General features: G+C 44.2%; 1 protein-coding gene and 1 pseudogene across 2 annotated transcripts in view; one reads left to right on the forward strand and one right to left on the reverse strand.

Moving 5' to 3' along the window:
• Window positions 1-5,228: 5,228 nt before the first annotated feature.
• LOC126546431 (U2 spliceosomal RNA) lies at window positions 5,229-5,368 on the reverse strand (annotated as a pseudogene).
• Window positions 5,369-13,260: 7,892 nt separating this feature from the next.
• The window catches only part of LOC126545154 (uncharacterized), a 58,133-nt gene continuing 46,401 nt past the window's right edge, over window positions 13,261-24,992 (forward strand). Inside the window, exons 1-2 of one of the 2 annotated variants that reach the window (XM_050192914.3) lie at window positions 13,261-13,453; window positions 22,660-22,767. In XM_050192914.3, coding sequence (XP_050048871.1) covers window positions 13,441-13,453; window positions 22,660-22,767 — 121 coding nt within the window. In that variant the 5' untranslated portion in view covers window positions 13,261-13,440. The remainder of the gene's footprint in view (window positions 13,454-22,659; window positions 22,768-24,992) is intronic. The other variant, XM_050192915.3, reaches the window with a different exon arrangement.

Below are 24,992 nucleotides of genomic sequence, written 5' to 3' on the forward strand. Positions count from 1 at the left end.
CGAGATGGGATCCACTTCAATTACAGGCTAGCACGAGAAGTGGGCTGGCGACTTGGTGGTCGCGACGCTGTTGCTTTTTTAGGGGGCTCGCGGGCGCTCAGGAGGTCAGAGTAGGTAGTAATGAAGAAGGTCCCCTAGGGGAACATCAGAAGAGCATCGCCGTCGATAACAGAAAAAGGAGGAAAACAAGAACAAGAGCTCGCCATGCAATAGGCTACATAAACATGCACGGCGGCAGAAGAAAGGAAAAGTGGGCAGAGATTGAGGAGCAGTTACATAGAGAACAAATAGGGGCGTACGCGGTTACAGAAACGCACTTTAGAGACTCAGAAGAGCCGCCAGTTATTGAGAATTATGTATGGGAAGGATGCAACAGAACTAAGTCGGAAAGAAAGGGAGGGGGAGTTGGAATGCTCATCCATCAGGGAGCCAAATGGAAAAGAGTAAATTCACAATGTCAAGAGCATCTTTGGTTATCAGGTACAATGAGTGGGAAAGAAACTTGGCTTGGAGTTACGTATTTGTGGACCGGAAAAAATTGCACAGAGAAGAATAAAGAGTTAGTGGAATGCATAAGCGCTGATATTAAGGGTTTCGGGAATGGTGCTGAGATTGTCCTATTAGGTGACATGAATGCTCACATACAGGATTTAGATGGCTATACCGACAATAACGGGAAGTCAATGCTAGACCTTTGCGAGCAAGATAACCTCGTGATCGTGAATACAGGGCCTAAGTGTGAAGGACAGATCACGTAGAAAGTGGGAAACCGGCAATTCACCATTGATTACTGTCTGATAACAGAAGGAATTCATGATAAGTTGAGGGAAATGGTCATCGATGAGGAAGGGTTTAACAGCATAGGGAGTGACCATAAACGCATCATTGTGAAAATGGGATATGTAGTTGGGAAAGATAGCAAGGAAAGCACAATGGCCAGTCCAAATTTGAACGCTGAACAAATAGCAAATGTAGTCACTAGAGGTGAGGAAGAACTTGGCAAGTGGCCAAGTAAGGAGTGGGAATATGGTGAGTTTCTAAGTGTAATAACGACAGAAATACGTAAAGAGAAGCAACATGTTCGTTGGAAAGGAAAAAAGAAACCGAAAAGCTGGTGGAACAAGGAGATACGAGAAGCGATCGCCGAACGACAGAAAGCATCTCGAGAGCACAGGCAGGCAAAGAAGGCGCAGTTGCCACAGGATGAAGTAACCAGTAAATGGGAAATATACCGGGAGAAAAAGTCTATGGTTCAAATACTGGTGCAAGCAAAATTGAAGGGTGAAAGTGAACGTTGGTTGTCAGAAATACGTGAGAAAAAGAAGGCCGCACCTAGAATATTTTGGAACCACATAAAATTATTAGGCAGGAAGTCAACAACAATACAACAACATATCCTAGAGGAAGATGAAAACAGACCGGAAGGAGAAGCGGCAATAAATTAAATCCGAAAAGCAACAGCCGAATCTTTCCAAGGCAATGACGAGGTTGTATTTGAAGAAAAAAAGAGCATGGAAGAGACCCAAGTGGAAAAGGAGCTGGTGCTGACAAATTTAGACTGGAAGAAAGCGGAAGAGAAAATTCCTAAGCGCACAGCCACAGGGCTAGACGAGGTTCCCGTTAGGCTGATAAATGAACTGGGACGAAAAAGTAAGGAAGCTCTGGTGAAAGCAGTGGAAAAAACTTTAAAAGATAGACGAATACCAGACAGTTGGCGACAAAGTAGAATGAATTTAATTTAAAGGTGAGGGAGAGAAAGACATAATTCACTCGTATAGCCCGTTGACCATTACATCGGTAATATACAGGCTAGCAATGCAGGCAATCAAATTAAAGCTTCAAGCATGGGCAGAGAATAACGGCATTTTGGGAGAGCTTCAGAATGGCTTTAGAATAGGTAGGCGTTTGGATGATAACTTGTTTGTTCTTACTCAGTGTATTGAAATATCAAAAGCAGAAAGCAGACCGTTGTATGTGGCCTTTTTGGACATTACAGGAGCCTACGACAACGTAGACCGCAACATATTGTGGGGTATTCTGGAAGGGGAAGGCTTAGGTAACGATTGTCTACAGATTTTGAGAGAGATTTACCTAGAAAATACCGTTTGCGTTGAATGGGAAGGGATGAGGAGCGCGGAGAAAGTTCATATCAACAAGGGACTGAGGCAGGGGTGCCCTTTATCCCCGCTGCTGTTTATGATGTACATGGTGAGGCCTGGAGAGGGCGCTAGAAGGAAGTAATATCGGGTTTAATCTCTCATACAAACAGGCAGGTACAGTAATAGAGCAGCAACTCCCAGGTTTATTTTATGCGGACGACATTGTGTTGCTCGCTAACAAGCAAAGTGATTTGCAACTCTGGCTAATATCTGTGGACAGGAAGGCAACAATTTAGGTTTGAAATTTAGTGTTAGAAAATCAGGTGTTATGGTATTCAATGAAAACAGTGAACAGGCAGTGGAGATACAGGGCCAAGAAATACCTCGGGTAACAGAATATAAATACCTTGGTATATGGATAAACGAAGGCAATGGATATATGGAAACACAGGAAAAAACCATAACAGTAAAGGGGAAGAGAAATGCAGCCATAATGAAGCACAGAGCGCTATGGGGATACAATAGGTACGAGGTCCTCCGAGGTATACGGAAAGGGGTAATGGTTCCAGGACTTACTTTTGGAAATGCGGTTGTTTGCTTTAAATCAGGGGTACAATCAGGACTCGACGGGAACCAAAGGTCAGTGGGTGGCCTCGCATTGGGCGCTCACGGGAAGACTACAAATGAAGCTGTGCAAGGGGATATGGGCTGGACTAGTTTTGAAGTGAGGGAAGCTCGCAGTAAAATTGAGTATGAAGAACGGCTGAGGAATATGGAAGAAAGTAAATGGGCTGGGAGAGTGTTCATGTATCTGTACAGGCAAAACATTGATTCACAGTGGAGGAAAAGAACTAGGAAGCTTACCAGCAAGTATGCTGCTTGTGGGGTGGGCAACACAGCAACAAAGACGGTCAAGCGGAAAGTCAGAGAGGCTGAATTAATCTCATGGGTGGCGGCAATAGAAAAGAAAGCTGCCATGAGTAACTACTTAGGAGGAAAAAACGAAATCAGGAAAGAAACCATTTATGATAACTCAAAGGGAAGCTCATTACTTTTCGTAGCGAGATCGGGATGCCTTAGAACACGCACCTATAAAGCGAGATATAAGAAGGAAGAAGAAGCATGTGCTTGCTGCGGTAAAGCTAGGGAAACGACGGAGCATATTTTATTAGAATGTGAAGACGTCTACCCAGCGGTCGATTTAGGCACCACTGGCCTCCTTTGAAGCCCTTGGGTTCAGCGGGAGCAGTGGTAAAGCAAACAGGTCCGCAATAGATATTAGTAAGAGGCGATTGGAGGATTGGTGGAAGAAAAGTAGGGAAACGACAAAAGACGGAGACGTACAAAAGCACAGTTCGCAATAGGGGATCAGAAAATTTGGACGTGGTAGTTCATAGTGTTTTTTTTTTTCATTGGTTAACCTAGGTAAGATATTAGGCAGCATAGTAGCAAGAGCTTGGTGGCGCAACCCACCGGCCCGTTCCAAAGGGGACGCTCATAACATCCATCCATCCACTAAAGCTGGATATGTACGCTGTATGTGTGATTCGAAAGGATATGCGCACTTTTCGCTTCAATTTTAGCCTACTATTTACCTACCTCCGGCATCGGCCGACGAAAGAGGTTATTTTTGCCCATGGACACGACAAATGCATTGCGGGGTAGATGTATACAGCTTCACTGTTAAAGAAAAAGAAAAGAAAGAAAGAACCAGAAAGTTCGGCTTCGCGCATAGCGTTCGCCGCAAGCAATCCCTGGTAAATATTATGGCTGCATAAGAAGCAGTTGTCGGGAAGCGGCAACGGTAGCATACGAAGCAGGGACTGACGTAACTACACATTCATATGTAGTAGAAGAACCCGCCTAGCAACTGAATTCATTTGTATCGTGATAGTGCTATGGAAAATCTATGCATAGTTAAGGCCCCCGAAGAACAGCGTGAACACGATAAGTGGCGACGGGAACGCCAACATCCGTGTGCACAACGGCGTCGCGTTCAGGCTAGCCAGGACGCAACGTTTCCTGGCCAAAGCAAGCCACACATACTTATCACGCACCCGCCGTGGCTGCTTAGTGGGTATGGTGTTGGGCTGCTAAGCACGAGGTCGCGGGATCGAATCCCGGCCACGGCGGCCGCATTTCAATGGGGGCGAAATGCGAAAACACCCGTGTACTTGGATTTAGGTGAACTTTAAATAACCTCAGGTGGTCAAAATTTCCGGAGTCCCCCACTACGATGTGCCTCAAAATCGGATTGTGGTTTTGGCGCGTAAAACCACATAATGTAATAATAGCTTGATAATTTAACTTAGGACACCTGAAGAGCAGCGCGAATACAATGAGCGATCAAAGGAACACCACGTAAATAAGCACAACCGCGTCGTGATCAGGCTCGACAGGGCCCAGTTCAAGGCTACGTCGCATTGGTCTATCGGATCAGGTGATACCACAGCTTTGCTGGCCAACCAACTTCACGGCGTGGAGCGGACCCCATGTTTTACAGCGAACCTTGTGGGGATGCGCGACTCTCACGCGTCCCCTGATATGTTGTTTTCCCACATAGCTTCCGTCTCCTGTAGTCCGGCTTCGCCGCCTGGCTTGGTGCCAGATTCAGTCGGTCTGGTTGAAGCGCATTGCGAGAGATGGCGCGAGTGTGGCTCTGCTAACGCCACCTAACAGCAGGGTTACTTGGGTGCAAAACGGAGAAGGCTCCTACTTTTTTGCTCGGGCTCGGCAAGCGGCACGGACGTTCTGCGCCGATCCATGCTTCTGCGAGACCATCTCGCGAGGCCTTCCCCGGAATGGACGAACATGATCGTTCGAACGCGCCACCGTTCGCGTGACCGTACGCGCGAACGACCATGCAGGCGTTGGTGTCCAGCATGAGGCGAACATATTCGCTCGTTATCCGGTCGCGGTGAGTCGGACTTCCGCGATTTGTCACGCGCCCATTGGCATGTTTTGTGGATAGCAACTCGGCTAGCAGGCATTATCCTATGAAAGGTGCAATAAATGGCCTTGTGATTGTTTGCACTACTGTGTTGTCGTTCCTTTGTCCCAAGAGCACGGGTGAGAAGCCCACAACTTATATACTTCTAACCCCCAATGCATGCGTTGTGTCCGTGGGCAAAAGTTTGGGCCGATCACGGAGGTAGTGCAATAGCAGGTCGACCCGCGGTGGAGGTGAAGCAGGCTTCAAGCACTCCACCACCACCAATAATAATAATAATAATAATAATAATAATAATAATAATAATAATAATAATAATAATAATAATAATAATAATAATAATAATAAATCTTTTATTGCACATAACGTATACAGGGCAATGAAACGGGCCTGTCAAAGCCTCTAGTGGCTTGAGGGACTTGGCCCGGCAAAGTCGGCAGATGGACGTGCAGTAAAGCACATCGCAGAAGCATGGATCTCGCAGCATGATCTCGCAGAAGCATGGATCGGTGCAGAACGTCCGTGCCGCTTGCCGAGCCCGAGCCAAAAAGGAGGAGCCTTCTCCGTTTTGCACCCAAGTAACCCTGCTGTTAGGTGGCGTTAACATATAAAGCTAATAATAATAATAGTAATAATAATGAATGCAATAAATAAATCAAGATGCATTGTTTCAAGTCGTTGGGTATACCGTAACCACTGTGAACAGTACGTAGACTCACGAACAGTAGGTATTGCCATATATGCAAAGGACAAAATGTACGTACGACTATATACTCTAGACTCGGAAGAGGACAATGCCACCGTCTGGGATATCTGTGCCGTGCAAACGAAAGACGGAATTGTGCTATCCACTTCGTATATATCTCCAGGCACACCCAAGTGTGATATAGAGAAGTTCATGACCACGCACTTTGCATGGTTTAGCCATGATGACACGACCCCTGTGATCATCGTTGGAGACTTCAACGTGGACAGTTCCAAACCAGACAATATATGGTTCGCTCAGTTTGTGTTAGAAGAGTTTGGTTTTAAGTGCCACAGCAATCCAAGTCACTCAACTACTCGACAACGGTCGTGTATAGATTTAACTTTGTCCAAGAATCTGTCTAAGCGTGTAAACGAACGAATCAGTGTATATCACAGTAATCACTAAGTTATGATCGCTATACCATGACCAAATGATGGAAATAAATACACGTGCCCTTGTCTAAGCCTGTGAGATGTGCTACAGCTCCGCTGGCCATCCACCTTCACAGAGTGGGATTGCTCCTCAACTTTTTATACATTAATTTCTTTAGAGCTATTCGTCCTAAGTGACTGACAGTCCGACGGGTTTCCTCGTTAGGAAGGCCTATAAGTGCTTGCGTATTTAAAAGCTTTCCTGGAACGGCACATCGCCCGCCGAACGCTGTGCCATCTAAAATCACCGCGTTTCATTCGAATGCAATCGTACGTGCCTTCTTTTCATTTTTATTCTTCTTGAATGTTTCTCGCTCATTCTAGATTTCTCGGAAGTTTCATAACGCTTGTTTACGCAAACAGAACATTTGAAGTTAATGCAAACACGACAAAAATATGGTAATGTGCGTGCCTGGGTGATCTAAAACGGCAGTTGGCGAAACATTTATGTTGGTTCCTCCACATTAGTACTCAACTAGTTGCGTCGTTTTTAACGCCTGCCGCCCTTAAACTGTCCAAATTACGTTCGTATCGAACGCACACTTTATTTGTTTACTAATCGCGAAGGCTGGCGTGCAAGCCATAATAACAATAAGGAAAATCCCCAGATAATCCACAGTTTACTTATTGTAGCGTTCATTTTTAGTTAAGCATAAACACCATACCTACGCAGCACTTGGAACTCTGAGCACTTTGAAAACATCAGCCCTGGACCGCGCGTCGTGAACTCCTCATGCCCACAACGTTTCACATATGTGCTCCTTGAGCGAGAAAGTTAATGTGCTCGCGGCAGAGTGGCACATTCCACTCGCAGTAAGCACTATTAATCGAATTCTGAGAGCTGGAGGTGTTCTGAAAAGGCAGCGGCGGTTAGCGCGAGTTGAATGCCGGAAACAACAGACGATGAAGCAGACCACACGCTTCACCTTTAAGAATGGAACGGGATCGCATTCAAAGATCCCTGACTGCTTCTGACGCTTCCCGGCAACTGGAGCATATGTAACCTTAATGTTTACCGGGAAACGCTAGCCGCGAACACTATGCTCGAAGGCGGGCTTTCTGGTAGAAACGCGGTTTCTTGCGTGCGCCGCGATGCGGCGGAGGCTAGCGCCATCTGGAAGTATTGCAAGGAACCGGGCGCGCCACTCCGTGGCCACCGAGATACTCAGGCGCCGGCGCGCGCAAATGGCGGACGCCGTGGCCGGTCTATGAATGGTAGAAGCGCTAGAAAAGGGGTTTCTTTGAGTTTTCGCGTAACAGAATTATGTTTTCTCGTATATTCAAATTACAATCCGACACTATCATGTCTGTAGGTTATGTACATTACGATTCTTCTACATATTCTAGCTTGAGAAATTCAATTATTTTAGTAGCTTTTAGTATTTTAGTAGGTGGTTCGAAAATGTTTTTTTGCCGAAATGACGTCCGACACCGGATTTTCTGCTACACGGGCCCCTTAACGCTATCGCGTTAAAAGTCACGTCATTTCGATCGCAGCGCTGGGACTTTTTGGGTGACAGTCAGGTTCTCTATGCAGCTAGGGACATGGCTCCGCTACTATTGCTGTGGCTTTGATTAGGTGAGAGAAAAAATTATTTTACGCTGCAATAAGATCCCTTACTGATTTGAAAATGATGCGTGACAGTCCACGATGGGCAATGTGCATGCTGGAGCTTATTTATTCTCAAAGGCGTTATTTTTATTTCTACGCACATATTCCCTCTACATTCACGTTGGAATATAGTGTAATATATCTCCAAAAGTTCGTCATGAGCCGGACACGCACTATACTTCATAATTTACTATTGGTTATACGCCTTTGCATTTCCCCATCGTGATAGGTCGTGAAGCAAGGCGTAGCATGATCTGCCCAGACAAACATGCAGACAAACATGGAGACAAACATGCAGCAATCGCTCGTGTACGTAGATTTAGGTGCACGTTAGATAATGCCAGGTGGTTAAAATTGATCCGGAGCTCCCCACTACGGCGTGCCTCGTAATTAGGTCATGTTTTTAGGACGTACATCCAAAATGTACTGGTCTATTTATTTGTGAACTCTTTATGTAATGATTTTTTTATATACTTATTAAGTATGCCAATCTAAAGGCAAATATTCAAGGTGAGCTGTCCCTGAAATGTTCATACGGACAAATAATGTTTCAGCTAAAGCGTAGCAAGATTTAAAGGGACGCTAAAGTGAAAAATGATTTCTTCTGCATCAGTAAATTACCGTTCTACAACACCAAAAACACCACTTTAACAACGATAAGACGTTTGGTAAGACAGAAAAAGCGCAAGAACGAAATAAGGGTGGCGACGCCTACTTAAGCTCCCGCACCTGGGGGCTGTGATGTCTTGGATTTTGATGGCATCTTCTAGGGCCTACTAATTATATATAGCGGTACAGATTGACTACATTGTGTTCTAAAGGAACCAAATATTAAACATGGCTAGTTTCGGGAACCTTTATTCAGCCAACGCGGCCCAAATGCGAAAACATACTTTGGAATCCCTGACGTCACGCTGACGTCCCGGCGCTGGGGTTTCAGCGCGAAATTCAAATACTGATTCTTGGACCTTCATTTTCTCATCTAATAATCAAACTATTTTTTTTAAATGACTGCCTGCAGGATTCTCAAACAATGCTTCATTAGTTTAAACTGATTTATTGTTTCGCTTTAGTGTCCCTTTAAGAAAGCTTCTTGCGGATTAAAGAAAATTCGTATGTTCTGCTGCGTGAGTTTTCGTGCCATTGCCTGCTGTGTGCCGCAGTCGCAAGGATGGAGCCAGAAATTGTACACAAAGCGTGAAATGACAAATTATGCAATTATTTACTCATTCATCAGTGCATGTAGTTGCCACCCGAGCAGACATTATCATAACTAAAACAATATAAAATATTAAAATGTTAATTACATCGAACACAAATATACTAGTCGCTTTTCCGCATGTCTTCTTAGAGAAAGTTTATTTTTAATGTATTTATTTATCCATATCTTGCATGACATTCATGAAAGCATTGGGTAAGGGGAAGTGTGGTTACATCAACGTAAAACAAGCGTTATTCAACAAAGCAATAGCACGCAACATTCAAATAAAACAGGAGTGAGTGAGTGAGTGAGTGAGTGAGTGAGTGAGTGAGTGAGTGAGTGAGTGAGTGAGTGAGTGAGTGAGTGAGTGAGTGAGTGAGTGAGTGAGTGAGTGAGTGAGTGAGTGAGTGAGTGAGTGAGTGAGTGAGTGAGTGTGAGCGTCCCCTTTGAAACGCGGCGGTGGGCTGCACCACCAAGCTCTTGTTATTATAATGCCTAATGCCCTACCTCCCTTCAAAAATAAAAAAAAAATCGAAGAATTCCTATCACCAAACCTTCTTAATGCGTAATGGGAACTTTGTTTTTGTACGCCACCGTTGTCTGTCGTTTGCCTACTTTTTATTTCATTTTTATTTACAAAATACTGCAGGCCCATGCGGGCCCAAGCAGGAGTGGAAAAATTACAAAAAATAATCATACATGCATTCAGAAGAAAGCAAAATGCTGACCCCTCTGTTGCGAAATTAACAGATAAAAATTTATCAGATCAATTGAATCAGTGCTGTTTAAGAATAATCATTATAATGGTAGTGCGTTCCATTCTTCAATAGTACGAGGAAAAGGGAAAAGTTGAAGGCATTAGTTCTGGTCTGATAGGGAGTTAAGGATTCAGAGTGGTGATGTCTGGTTTGTCTTGTGGTTAATGGTCGGGCATATGGAGCAGGATGGATCGAGAGTTTATTTTTGAGTAGAAAAAGAAATGTAATTCTTAGAATTTTCCGCCGTAATTGTAATGTCTGTATACCATGTGGGGTTCTCACCCGTGCTCTTGGGACAAAGGAACGACAACACAGTAGTGCAAACAATCACAAGGGCACTTACTGCGCCTTTCATAGACTAATGCCTGCTAGCCAAGTTGCTATCCACAAAACATGCCGATGGGCGCGCGACAAATCGCGGAAGTTCGACTCACCGCGACCGGATAACGAGCGAATATGTTCGCCCCATGCTGGACATCAACGCCTGGTCGTTTGCGTTTACGGTCACGCGAAATGTGGCGCGATCGAACGATCGTGTTCGTCGATTCCGGGGTAGGCTTCACGGGACGGTCTCGCAGAAGCATAGATCGGCGCAGAACGTCCGCGCCGCTTGCCGAGCCCGAGCCAAAAAGGAGGAGCCTTCTCCGTTTTGCGCCCAAGTAACACCGCCGTTAAGTGGCGTTAGCAGAGCAACACTCTCGCCATCTCTCGTACTACCCCGTAAGCATACCAACCGCCGCAGTAAAGCCACGCGGCGAAGCCGGATTACAGGTGACGGGAGCTATGCGGGAAAACAACATATCAGGGGACGCGTGAGTCGCGCATCCCCACGACCATGATAGTGCGTAATAGTTGTTGGTGAGTCACTTATACGGTACTTAGAAAGCATAAACCTAACTGCTTTCCGCTGAATCTTTTCCAGTGCATTAATATTGTGTTTACTATACGGATCCCAGACGGTACATGCGTATTCCATTTTCGGCCTAATGAGTGATTTGTATGCATAAAGCTTAGTTTCTGGGGCCGCTTGTTTTAGTTTATGACGCAGAATACAGAGTTTGCGAAGTGATGCAGCACATGCAGCACATTTTCTTCCACCAATATTCCAATCGCCTCTTACTAATCTCCATTGCGGACATGTTTGCTTTCCCTTGCTCTCGCTGAACCTAATGGCTTCAAGGCGACCAGAGGTGCATAAATCGACCGCTGGGCAGATATCTTCACTTTCTAATAAAACATGCTCCATCGCTTCTCTAGCTTTACCGCAGCAAGCACATGCTTCTTCTTCCTTGTTGTATCTCGCTTTATAAGAGCATGTTCTAAGGCATCCTGATCTCGCTTCGAAAAGTAAAGAGCTTCCCTTTGAATTATCATAAATTGTTCTTTTTTCTGATTTCGTTTTTTCTCTTGAGTAGTTACTCAGGCTATGAAAAGACGAACAGGCCATAAAAGGTCGTAACATTTATGACGAACAGGTCATAAAAGCGACACCAACGGCCAACGGTTGAACGAGAAGTGGGCGCACGCTACTCCCATAGAAGTCGGTTATCTGTGCAGGTCTGGAGTTCCAGTAGGTTGTCGTTCTAACAAAGAAACCTTGCATGAGTAACTCCGATAAGTAACCTGCCATGAGCTGTGGCAGACTGCTTGCATTGTTGACATTTGCGATCACAGTGGTCGCGATGCCACGGCTGTGACCTGCCCCTTGGCTTCCACAGTTGACTGCCAGAACCCGGTGAATAATGTCGGCGCGTGCAGTCTGCTACTCTGTAAATAGCGTTAAATAACCTATCGCATTGCTTTTTTGCACGCAGTAACGAACTGCACAGTTATTACATATTAAGTCACAGTATTTATCGAGTTTGTAAAGTTCACAGCAGTTTAACTGCTTGTCCAATTTGTAAAATATTCGCTTCTCCGCCTTTTCGAACTAGAAACCACCGTAAAGAACGTTCGAGGACGGAATTCGGTGACTATTTATTGTAACTCTTATAATGTGACAAGATGTCTGCTAGTTCAAAAAGAGGATTGCGCATATATATATTCAAAGCGTACGTGTCCTTCGCACCACCGTTACTATGCCGCTGTGCCATGCGGAATAGCTACTTTGGTAGAATTAATTGGGAGCTGTGCAGCGGTGTTTTAGAGCGCTAGCTAGGATATCTGTTGCAAGCTTTCAACTCCCATACACGTGAAGTAATACTGCAAAAAAAGAAATGTCACCTTTCCCTGAAACAGCCTCGATATATTTCCTGCACACACATCGCTCGCAAGAAACTTCTGAAAACTTATGCCAGATCATTCGCCTCCTTCAAGGCTTGCATATAAAGGCACACAGCAGGATACCATATAACGCATCTTTGACACTAGCCTATCCGCAATCAACTCATAAAAGATACATGCAGCAAAGGATAAAGCTACCTGCCGTCAGAAGAGTTTACCTTCTGCGGATACAAGGCAAGAAAAAGTTGCCATCTGCCAGCTGTACTCTTTGTTTACGTTTCTTGCGCCGCTCCTCCTACTGTGGCTCCATGCTCAAATGCAAAACATTCGCAAATATCCTGTTATTCTTTCATTGTCGTTAATTGTGCTATCAAACAGGATGAAAGCGCTTTCCGCCAGCCGAAATAGTGGCACGACTGCTGAAACGTACCGCGGAATCAGACGACAGCGAACAAGTTCTAACTAGCGCCACTCTGCTCGTTAGTTCTGTCCCTAGCGGCAAAAGGGATGAAGTAGAGCTGGCGCGATAAAGCAGGAACATATGTGCAGGTCTGGGGTTCAGTAGTTCACTAGTTCACGGTAGTTCACTAGTTCGTGGCTCTAACATGGTTCTAACCTAACGTCCTACAAAATTGACCTCCGAGACCACCAGTGCATCACAGGTCCAGCGCTTATTTCTAGATAAATCTGTGAAGCCGTACTTGCTTTGAACCGCAGAGGAGCCCACAGATTTTTTTTTTATTTTATTTTCGAAGTTGGGGCTAAAACAGCCGATGTGTCAACTGTTAACGTATAACATCAAAGCGCCTAGAAATTACTGTTGCTACTCCCACGTCGACTCCGGCGAGATAGCCTTACATTGCGCTAGTTGCATATACCAGTGAAGGGAGCAAGTGCATACACCTGCACGCACACAATACGTACAAATCAAGCATGTATGTGTAAGGTTTCGCTTACGCGCTGTTACGGCGGTTAACATATCAGTGGTTTCAGTTCTCGTTATTTTACGTACACCGCGATGACGATACCAATTGTAACAAAGCCATAAGCTAGAGGCTAGATCTGGCGTTGGCTATGTGGCTAGATGAGTATGTGTAAGATCATTTCATTTTCTACGTGCTCATAAATTTTACTAACTTCCTGTTTATGAAAAAGTCTTCGCACGTTATCTCGACCTTGCTATACGACCATGTTTATTTTCAGCACTTCAGAAGTGTCCTACGCTGGCGACGTTCGACGTCGATCACGAGAAGTTCGCCTCACCCGTTCGGCGTTTCCGTGCTTGTGTGGGATTCCGAAGTTTATTTTGGACAGTTCGTAAACATTCGAAAAAAGCCCGTGCAGCTTTCGCCGCTTGCGTCCGCTAACATGAAATATGCACAGAGCCGGACAGCCTCAAGTTTAGTCACCGTGCATTAATGGATGTATCAGGTAAGCCTTCGACTTCTCGAGCAAGTGATCCGCTGTCGGTCTCATCGACGACGAGGTTGGGGGAAGGTGGGGAAGGAAACCGCTCACCCGAGCGAGCGATGATGGTTGGGCTTAACGCAATTAGTACTGCTGTTAATTAACGCGCGATTTGCGGACAGTGCATGCTTCAGGTGCACTGTGCGTGCTCAGTCGCGCGCGAGCTGACCCCCAGGGCGCGGCCGGTGTACGATACGCGATCACAAATTCGTCTGGCCCAGCGGCGAAGTGAACGGCAGTCTGTCCTTCCTGCTTCTCTCATTTGCTTTATTTCTTTTTTTCTTTCCTCTCTGCTGCGCTTTCCTTCCGCTCGCCCTGTTCCGTGGGCCGTGCGAGAACACGGATTCCGTCGTCGACACCAATTTCTGGACAGGGCATGACGCGCGAGGGTTGCATTAGATGGTGGCCTCGTAACTGGCGGAAAAAAAAAATAAAGCTCGGCGTTTCTTTATTTTTTTTTTCTTAAAAAGAAAGAAAAAAGTGCGCGTGCCGTCGCGGCAGCCGCCGTTTCGGCGTGCGGTGTGCACGGATGGCCTGTTCCGGGGCTCTGACCGGGCGAGCCTTTCGACGCCTGTGTTGAAGCGCACCCCACCACAGCTGCTGCGTCCATGCACGTTGCCGCGGCGCGTTTGCACAGCGTCTGTGCCATGTGTGGCGACTCAAAACGCTGGGTCATATGCGCACCTGCGTATGCATAGCACTCGCACACACACACACGCATCTGAGTAGCCGTCTTGCAGCGCTTGCACATTGCAAAACTCATTGGGCTGTTTTTCGTGACCGTCTAATGTGGTAACGTTAAGTGTGCCGTTATATGAAGACTGAGATACACCGCATTTCGATGGGGGCGAAATGCGAAAACACCCGTGTGCTTAGATTTAGGTGCACGTTAAAGAACCCTAGGTGGTCAAAATTTCCGGAGTCCTCCACTACGGCGTGCCTCATAATCAGAAAGTGGTTTTGGCATGTAAAACCCCATAATTAAAAAAAAAAGAAAGACTGAGATACACTGCCCGACTAACTTTATCAGAAAATGCTGGCACGCAACCCGTAAAACTTGCCGCCTTCGCTTTGCGAAGGTCACGATATGTCTTCGCATAGTTAAAAACATATTAAGGTCAGCATTCAGAGATTGTATGCGACTGCATGTCGGTGATGATAGGTTTGTCCAAACTGGTGCGGCTGTAATAATGCTTCCGAGATTTGATGGAGTGTTCACGCTATTCCCGAATTAGCTATTGCAGGCTTTGCAGGGCCAGCTCGAATTGCCGTAAGCATATGAGGAAAACTAAAGATCGTAGCGTAGAAAGATGAGGGAAAATGCACATTGCACAGGACTGGCATCCTTGTGCTAAAATTTTTGTGTTTATTACGAACCAACCCACCCAAGAAAGTGATTTCAGAACACATATAAGGAGTCTGCAGTTAAAGAATTTTATATGGGGACTGAAGAGGCACGCATTCTGCTTCTATATGGAAGCTGCTTGGGTCTCATCAAAACCTAAGCAGATTTCGGCTTCACGGGTACGCAAGCCGTTTGCGTCTCCTAGTCCAAAGCTGTCCAATAGCTTGTCAGGAGCAAGCATACTCATCAAGTCATAGAGTTTACAAGGCTGCCTTAAGCTTCTGCAGATAAAGTGTAGTTGAATGTGCATTGATATTAAGTCAGCAATAATATGTGATGTTATACCTCTTACATTTATTCCAGTTTTACAAGTAGCTATTAGTATCATAATACAAGTTGCAAATCTTGCAAAACCGTAGAACATGTAAGACTGTGAGAAAAGTCTGCAATAGTGCTCACTTTTACGCAAGTAGGGAAATTTCAAGCGACCAACAACTAGTACAGTCATTCAGTCAAATCAGACTTCGCTGACAAAAGTGATTTCTGGTACTTCACTATGCCATAGTGGAGCATTGGGCTTTAAACAGCTCTTCCAACAGATAATACATGCCTCTTAAATTTTGTTTTGTTCTCTTTTTTATATTTCTTTACTCTCATCGCATTTTGATCACACTGACTTTAATGCTGCTAGCTTTCATAAATGTGCCCCAGCCCTTTGCTATATCTTCATCAAGTGGTTTGATAAAACATGTACATAAAATCTTGGCACTTTTGTAGCAGAAAGTTTGATGCACACCGACATCTGATATATTGCAGATAGTGAAAAGTATAATCATCTATCATCACAGTCTGACAATCTTACTTTGATTAGTGCTTATGTGAACAATGTTCATACAGGCCTTGTAAGCATTGTTTAATAGAGCACTATTAGTGTTGTGTCTACTTCCCTGCATACTATTGTTGACAAGTTATCAGCAAGTATAAAAACATCTTCATCTTTACTGCTGTTAGTTGTAGCAAATTACTGATTATTAAACAAAATAGGAGTGCCATGTGTGCACGAATTTTCCAGGTGGACTGGTGGCTGATTTCTGCTCGAATTTTGCACAGATGTTGTACTTTGCAGTGAGTTCAGTTTAATAGCATGTTTACGAATGTTTGTTGCCTGCTTAGTTAGTAGTAAAACAGAAGTGCATGCTGTGTGCATTGATGCTGCCAAAAAATTGCTGCAAAATTTTGTTGCAATGGAATAGTGGAGCCATACTACGGCAGTTTGCACAGTCCAGTTCGTAGTTGGTCTTTAACCAAACATAAGCTTTAACTCGTGCTGTGTCCAAGTATACTCGTCGGGCCATCCATGCACACCCCTAGCTGTGCCCAAGATAATTCGTGAGCGTGAAATAACTATAGACTGGTTCCACCATCTACTCAGAAGTTGTTTAAACAAAAAATTTATGGTAGGTTTTGTTTTTATACAACGGGTGGTGAGACAGAGCTGGGCTGCAATTTTGTAGCGATGCCTTTTGCGATGCTAATGCCTTTAGCCGCTTTTCGCGTTTGTTAGTGGACCTGTTCGACACTGTGCCTAGGCTGGAGCATCTCTTCACTCACGAATGCAAAAAGCGCTGAAAAGCATTAGCATTGGAAAATGCATTGCTACAAAATTGTGGCCCTGATCAGCTGACATGGCATGTCAGTGCAAAAAGCTCTCCCTCTTTTTTTTTTATGATGCAAGAATTCATGAATGTCTTACTAACTGATACTCTTTCAAGAACCTTTTAGTTGATTATGAGGTATTTTCAAGGGACAATGACAGTAACCATGCTGCAAGAGAAGCACTAGTTGTTCTAATTAAAATCAGTATTCAGCATGAGTATTACCTTTTGTTTCAAATTTCAAATATTTTCAGATGTTCGACAACATATTGCCAATCAATAGCATTTAAATTTAAAGTCTGCTACTGGGTTACTTAAACAGAAATTGAATTTATTATACCTCAGAAAAATACCTGTTAAATGAAGGTTCAAACCCTCTAAACGTTGGAAAATATACTGGAAAGCATTGAAGTAAAGTAGTTTTCTAGAATGCTTTGTATTATGTTCCAGTGATTGTTGTGGCTGCCACACGTGAGTGCAGCCCAAAAATAAGCTTGCATCACATTTTTATTTTTTATGAGCAATGCTACTGTACCTAGCCCGATTTTATACATGTAATCGGGAAATTTTTCTGTGTCATGACGTCGTGGTAGTATCAATGGCACCAGGCCTAGAGTTTTTAGACAATTTTAATATCAAATTAAAATATGTTGCAACTTTTTCCAAACTTTTGTACTAGCCAAGTGTGATCCCTTTTATGTGTGAGAAACAGGTGTTATTTATAGAACTTTGACATTATGTGTCAGTACTCCTTGAAGCAACCAGTATGAAACGGACGAAAAGTATGTACACCAGCTTATTAGTGCAACCTTCATGATCATGATATTCTTGCTTTTTTGTTACTGACTGCATGAGCACAGTATACACTCTAAGAAAAGTTTACACCCGTTGAGTCGTATCTTGCCACACAACAATAAACGTCATCTGTCTTGTCCGCATTTCCTTTCTTTAACACTGCGAGCCCGGTACTTCCTAGTAACGAATGACATGCGCATTATCAGTGTGACATAGCATTGCCGACAGGAAAGTAGCGGGTGCAGCGTTTCCAAGAAAGGAAACGCAAGCAAGGCAAATGATGATTATTGTTGTGTGGCAGACATACACCCCAAAGGGTGTACACTTTTTTTAGAGTGTAGGGCTCATGATCTTCATTTTCTAAGTGCTGATGCTGTTGTAATGAGACAAACTCAAAGCATTTTCCTCATTGAAAAAAAAAAAATCTGGCAGAACCCATCTCAAAATGAATTTCAATGTTAAAGGGTCCCCAGACAACCTTGGACATTTTTTACGCATTTAAAACAAGCTACCGTGACCATAATCTGTGGCGAATGCGGCAGTGCTACTTGTCGCGGGAATGCCACAAATTCAAAACAACAATCTCATGCGCCTCCTCTGGCCTTTCTGCTGCCCCCTCCTCATGTTGTGATGTCAACAGCATTCGCCAGGTGATGTCACCAGGAGTAAAAGTGGTCGATTGGTCGGTCATTGAGGAACAACAGCATCAATATGACAAGAGCTGACTGTGTTTCTAGAATGGTGGGCGGCTCACCCATTTTGTGCCACTGAACCTTTTATGAAGCTTCCCTTCAGTCAGCTTCATGCGGAGGACAATTAGAGGCGGACAAATGGAGGAGCCTTTCTTCTGGTGTGCTGACGCAGCCCACAGTTTTTGCTGCACTGCGTAGGGTTGGTGAGGGGGAGAGTGTGCTAGTGTAGAAAGGTAGGGTGGAGAGAGAGAAACAGTGGCAGCTGCGTACTCACATTCACCAAACACCTATAACTTTGCTATAATTGCACCCCTTTGAAAAATTCTTGCGGTCATAGGTTTCTTGTAGACTAGTACACATCAGCCACTGTGTAACTAGTTTTGACTTCAGGGTCGTATAAAGCCCCTTTAATGTGATTAGCATTGAAGCAATATCAGCGACCCATTGTATTGCGAACACCAAAACGTATATGCAGCCAGGCTCTTCTCTCACACTTCTTACTGCACATACTGTACCATCTGGCGCTGCCGCCCAAGAGCTTGCGCGGGGCATGGGTGTGATTCTGCTGAGCATCGGAGAAATTTAAGGGACCGTTTTTGTCATTGCAGAGAAGCACATGCGTAGTTACCCTGGTTGACATTAAGGGTTCACTGAAGAGTGGTCTACTGACACTGCACCTACTGACACATACCCAGTGACCCAAGATGGTATCAAAGAGCAGCAGAGAGAGTGGCACATGGTTGGTGCTCGAAGTGTCAAAGAGGTTCATTAAGGAGCAGCACATGTCCAGTGCGACATCCTGAGTGGTGCATATCGGCATCAACAGAGGTGGTGCATGTATACACAGTGCCACATAGCCACCGACCCATGTTGTTGCGCTGGTTGGCTTCAAGCTTTGTTTCCTCAGCACAGAAGCCCAATACGCTACCCATTCGACCATGGAATATCCTGTGTGACAGACATGCGGACAGACATCAAGATGGCAAGTTGGGCCAATTGCTTAGGATTCGTTGTAAGGTTCGTTACAGTGCAGCACAAGGCACGCCATGTCGTCGTTTTGTACTTTCCTTTTGTCCGTGTCTTATGTTGTGTTGTAACGAACCTTACAATGAAGATGGACGGACAGACAGAGAGACAGATAGATAGATAGTCAGTCCCCCAAAAGTGTATGAAGTACCCTAAGAATGCTAATCATATTAAAAACAAATCTGCTGCATGCAGAAGGCTGCCTAGCTCAGCAGCTCAATGATATAGTGACTGGCACTTGTAGCATAAATACCAATTAAATGTGTGTACGTACATGAGTAAAATCTCCCCGAAGATGTTATGAATTAAAGCTCTTTTACTCTTACACCTGCTGTGTTCAAGTTGGTTGTATGAAAAAATGGGCTTTCATATTATATACAACATCAGGGAGTAAGAAACTGATAGTGGGACCTCCTATCATTAGTAGCTACGTAAGAGTATTAGAGAAGCAACAACTGGGCAAAAAAAGTGTCAAGAAATACAATCCGTAGGGAACCAGTTATAAAATAGAAAACAATTAGATAAGCATTAAAACATTATACAATAGTATCACAATAAATAATCATAAACAGGAATGTTTAGTAAAGAAAAGAAAAATATTCACCATTTTACATGTTACCAACAACGAAAAATACAACTTGTCTTGCAAAAATGTGGATCCTAGCCATACAGTAATAAATGTAATGTAGAAAAAATAAAAGAAAATGTAACAATTAAGAAAATGTGTTTATGACAAATGACAAGGTGGTTTTGCTAACAGTATTTTTTTCATCTTGTGCTTAAAAAGCTGCAATGAAAGAGATGACTTAATGTTAACAGGGATGTGATTCCAAAGTGAAATGCCATAGAAGCGAAGTGCAAATTTTCCATAGTTGGATCTGATTTTAGCTAAGAGAAGGTGATTGTGCTCTGAAAACCTAGTATTATTTTTGTTGATGAGGCTATAAAAAGAAGGCTGTCTAATAATATTTCACGATGATGTTATGCACTTTGGACACGTTGTGGTGGCTTATTGGTCATAGCATTCTTGTACTGAGTGTGAGGTCGCCGGTACAACCCTTGGTCACGGCAGGCACATTTTAATATAGTCAAAATGCAAGAAACATTTGTTTACTTACATTTAGCTGCACGTCAACAAACCCTAGTGGCTAAAATCAACCCAGAACACCTCTGCTGCGGCATCCTTCATAAGCAACAGTGCCAGTTTCAGAACATTCTTTCATTACTGGGCCGAAAGAAATTAATCAATTTGATCAACAGTTTTCCAGTGGATTGTTAAAGGGACCCTGAAACGATTTTGACGATTTTCTACAAACGTACTGAGTCGTTAGAGTAGGTCCTTCTGATCATTAATTGACACATCTAAGTGCTCCGCGTAACGCGTGTAATTTACTATAAGGTTTTAAAAATGCACATCGCTGCCGATCGGAGCACGCTGCTCGGCGGAATTTTAAGCCGCCCCCTACCCATATGACGAAAATCACCCATATGATATCAGTGGGGCGAGCTATCCGATTGGCTGACCAGGGCGCGTGATCAATAATTTTTCCAACTTTATGGTAAACAAATGATCTTCGTAATAGTTGGAATGTTAGTTCATTTGTTTTTATAAACAGAAAGTAACATAAAGAGAATGCACAAGAACAATTTTTCAATACAATTAAGCACTTCCGGCACACAGCAAGTGTCGTCTGCTTGTGTTACAACGTACTCCATTTTGACGAGAGCTCCGCGGTCAGAGTCGGTCTCAGTCTTTTCGCGAGCACTATGATTCGACTTTGTTGCTTTGTGGACTGCAAACGTAGCGACTGGCAATATGTCAAGCTGCGACATTGTGTCCCTCTGCAAGGCAGCATACGAGTGAACTGGCTGCTGCGCATTGGACTGCCGATATCCGATCGGCGCCAGGGTTTGCGCGTTTGTGGCCGTCACTTTACACCGGAAGATTACTAACGCAATAGCGTTTCGCGAGTCCGGTATTAGGACAAATGCAAGCGCAAGCGGACAGGGTCTGGCCGCTTGACTGTGCCGTAACGGAATGATCCATGGGATGAGCAGAATCACAAATGCGAATGGTCTGCACGGTGCAGCCACCTGGTGGCACAGAGCTCAACCATACACAGTAGCAGTAACGAAGTGTATTCTTCTTTGCTGCTGGTGTGTATTTTTCGCAGGAGTGTAATCATCAACACTTTGTTTTTATAAATGTTTAAAATGTTTTACACTTGGTTAGAGAAATATTAGCGCTTTGTTTGGCTGGTTAAGCGCTGCGCCAGCAAGTGGCTGGACCGTGCAGACCGATCAGGCCGCACGTACGTCTACGCTAAAGTTCCTTCATCAGCTTGAGTTTATGCCTCCAGTCATTTGCCGAAATGACCAGCTTGCCTGTGGTTGCCGGAATACTAGACACGTTCGGCGCTACGACAGAATGCTCGCAACGCACGCTGCTTCGATAGCTCTCGCTTGGGGTCGACGGCCAAGCGGCTAGCGGAGAGGTTTCACGCCGGCGGGGGCGGGCTCCAAAACAACCGGAAGTGGACGATGTGACGTCGCATCGTGACGCGAAACCAGTGAAGGCGGAGCTTAGCCCCGATCGCTCGGCGAACGAGTTGAGGAGGAAAAGCATGACTAGGGAGGAGGGTAACTTCTAATCGCTTGTAGCTCCATTAATACGTAACGCTTCACTTAAATTGTGGTGTGAATGTTCTACTTAAGCTGTACCCTACGCGTCTACAAAATTGGTCCGAACCATTTCAGGGGCCCTTTAAACATTGCCATGAGTAACGTCCACTTTTATTTTCTCTTTTCCTCATTACTTTCTTCAATTTCAACCACATTTAATTACCCCTATGCTTTCCTTGGCTTCATTGCCTGTTGGCTTGATACAGATCTGTTATAGCACGTGTTACATAGAGCCAATGAGATCAGCAAGAGTATGTGAAAGCGCACAATCGATTCATCAGTGGGACTGTCATCCTCCATGCTCTCCCTTTCAATGAGTGTACATGCCCTGTCTTTATTGTCCTTCAAGGCCCCATTGTTTGCAAGAATTCCTCACTATATCTTCTTACATATTCTCATTTCTCTTTCTCATCTTAATTTGCTTATGCATACAAAGGACCAGTAATGAAAAAAAAAAAAAGCTTTTGTAGATGACACATCATAGTTATGCACATGTTCTGCTTCACACCAGTTTTTTTTAAAACAAATTGCACAAATAACAGTGGCAAAGTGTGTCCCCCTAAACATAACAGCATTGCAGACAGTGCTTGCATTTCGGTGTCCATTGCATGCATGTACACACCATTGTCGCTTCTTGCTATTATAACATGCAGACATGCCGTGTAGTCGGTGCTTATGCCTTACTAAAAATCTTGGAAGTTGTACATGTTGTTTCAACATACATTCTGTTAAACATCTGTGTTGTTCCAATCCACAGTGTTTCCTTGTGCAAAAGCTTTCCATTTATTGGCTAGGCAGGCAATTCTTCCAGCCTTTGGGAAGTGGTTGATGCTGGTTGCTTGCTAGCAAAAGGGCTGGAAAAGAGTTTTGCCTTACATGTTTGTGCTTATAGCAGAAATGTTTTATGCGCTGCCTTGTTGTGCTGATATGGCTGTGGAAGTGGTCATGCATGTTGCCGGTCATTTTTGTGTACAGATGCGGATTTTGACTCGTACTGGGAGAATGAGTCTCGCAACAACAACCGCAACCGCATCCGAGTAGGCCGACAGTACCAGGCCACTGTGCCTCCGCTGCTGAGGCCAGGTGAGAGGCTTGATTCTGGGTATTCCAGGGCTTAGTGACTTATTTTAAAGGGACACTAAAGAGAAATGTATCTTAAGCTGTATTAGTAAATACCTTTCTGCAATACTGAATAAGCCAGTGTTACCATGAGATCAGGCTTGATAGGCCAGAGAAGATGCAAGAAACATAGGATGAATGGAGACCTTGCCTTGAAGTTCCCTTACCAGCCAACCATGACGTCATGGATATTGATATTTGCTTGGGTATAGTTGATTTTTTATTGGTAGAAATGGATAACATTGTGCTCTAAAAGAGCCAAAGACTATAAACTTAGTTATTTTCGAAAGCTTTAAAGGTGCTAAAAAAAATGCACTTTGAATGTCACAATAATTTAGCAGCGCTGGGAAATTGAAAAGTGCTGCATGAAATAACAATGGTACATGAAATTGGAAAACAAACAAACAAAACAAAAACGAAATGATGGTTGGCCTTCATTTTCTCTTCTAGTTAATTACCGCTTACTATACAATTAACAAAAGTAGTGTTTTGAAAGCATGCTTTATCAGTGTGAATTCATTTACCGTTTCTCTTTAGTGTCCAAGGCACTCTTCATAGTAAGAATGGCATACATTGTAATTAATGTGCAAAGGGGAGGAGGACACAAGCAAACAAATAATGTGCTGCATCCTTGTCATTATTTATTTGCTTGTTCCTCATCTCCTTTGTGCATTATACCCTTGGACAGCTTTTTGGCCATGAAGCAAAAGCTGCAGGGCCGGAGCTTTCTGCACATGTATTTGTATGCAATGCAGCCTGGGTGAGTTTGTTATCGGTTTTGGTTTCAGTTTGTCCGACTTTGCATAGCTGCTTAACTTAGTGAAGGCAGAAACAATTCAGTTGGCATGAATTTCTGAACCTAAAATATGTTTTATACAACCAACATGTATTGAGTTTTGAACAGTAGGCAACGCACCCTGCATTGGAGCCCTGAAGTGGCAGTATGGCCTCGTCGTCGGTGAGGAATAAGACGTGTAACCGAGGCTGGCTTCAGTATTGCCAGTGCAGCATGAGTCGGCTCACTCATTCATTTGTACGTGCTGACATTTGTAATTTCCAGATGTGTTCGTTTGGTTTCCATGTAAGTGCTGCGAACGCTAGTTCTATGTGCTTTGACAGTTCTGATCCTTTGTTGCTGAAGTTGGTCATCAGACTTTCAGTGGAGCTGACGGACGAGGCAGCAAGCGGTGAATACTCGCCAGAAGATGCAGGCGATTTTTGCCTTTGAGGAATACATAAAATGTGCGACAGTCTCGTGTGTGCTAAAACTCAAAAAGGCATAATAAATATACAATAAAATAACAGTAGCTGACTGGCGAATCTTGCGTATTGTTTAAAGTATGTGCTGTAAAATATATATATATATATATATATATGTACCTACAGTTGAACCCACTTATAACAATATTCAAGTGCCACAAAAATTCCATTGTTATAACTGATCATAGTTATAACCGGGTTGCATGAAAAAGCAAACTAGGGGATGGCAGAGTTGTTGTGAGAAAACTATAATGGAGGGGAGGCCAGTGCTCCTCCCCATCACATTGCTTCATCCGGCTGCTGATTGTTCACATGTTTAACTGCTTCCTAGGGGCTCCGATCGCATGCAACAAAACACGGCTGTCAGCGTTAAAGAATGGCACTGATATAACAACTACAAAGAGGGGTCATGGGTGGCAAGCGATATGCGAGCTCCACTGAGGCATCATTTTGGTAGCTCCAAATGGGGCCTTTTAAGAAATGCGAGACGGTTGCTGCTGCAGCTTGTCAGCTTGAGAAATCTAGAAGAAACGCTGAGGCAAGATTGCCACAAGCATCTCGCAACATACTTCTCACTAGCCTGCATGAGAAAACCCGAAGTCCGTTAGCCTTGCATGCTTTACGCGAAGCTTGCCAACATCCTTCTCCAAGGCATCTAGGTGCTCCACGTAGTGCAGCGGAAGCTTCCTCGTGAAAACGAAGCACTGGAAGGGCTGAATCATATGCTGCTCCTCCTGTGAGGACAATAGTGCGGCAGCCTGCCCTACTGTGTCATTGCTGCCATCGCTATCCGATGCAAGCACATTCGCGACGTTCACCTCATCGGTTAGAAGCCTTTAGTTTCGAAATCTATAGCTGAGCGCTTTCTTTTCACCCGCAACCTCGTGCATTGACAATGTTCAGCGGGCGAATCAGCCATCTTCCGATTT

The sequence above is a fragment of the Dermacentor andersoni genome, chromosome 10 (assembly GCF_023375885.2).
Source record: "Dermacentor andersoni chromosome 10, qqDerAnde1_hic_scaffold, whole genome shotgun sequence".
Taxonomy (NCBI): domain Eukaryota; kingdom Metazoa; phylum Arthropoda; class Arachnida; order Ixodida; family Ixodidae; genus Dermacentor; species Dermacentor andersoni.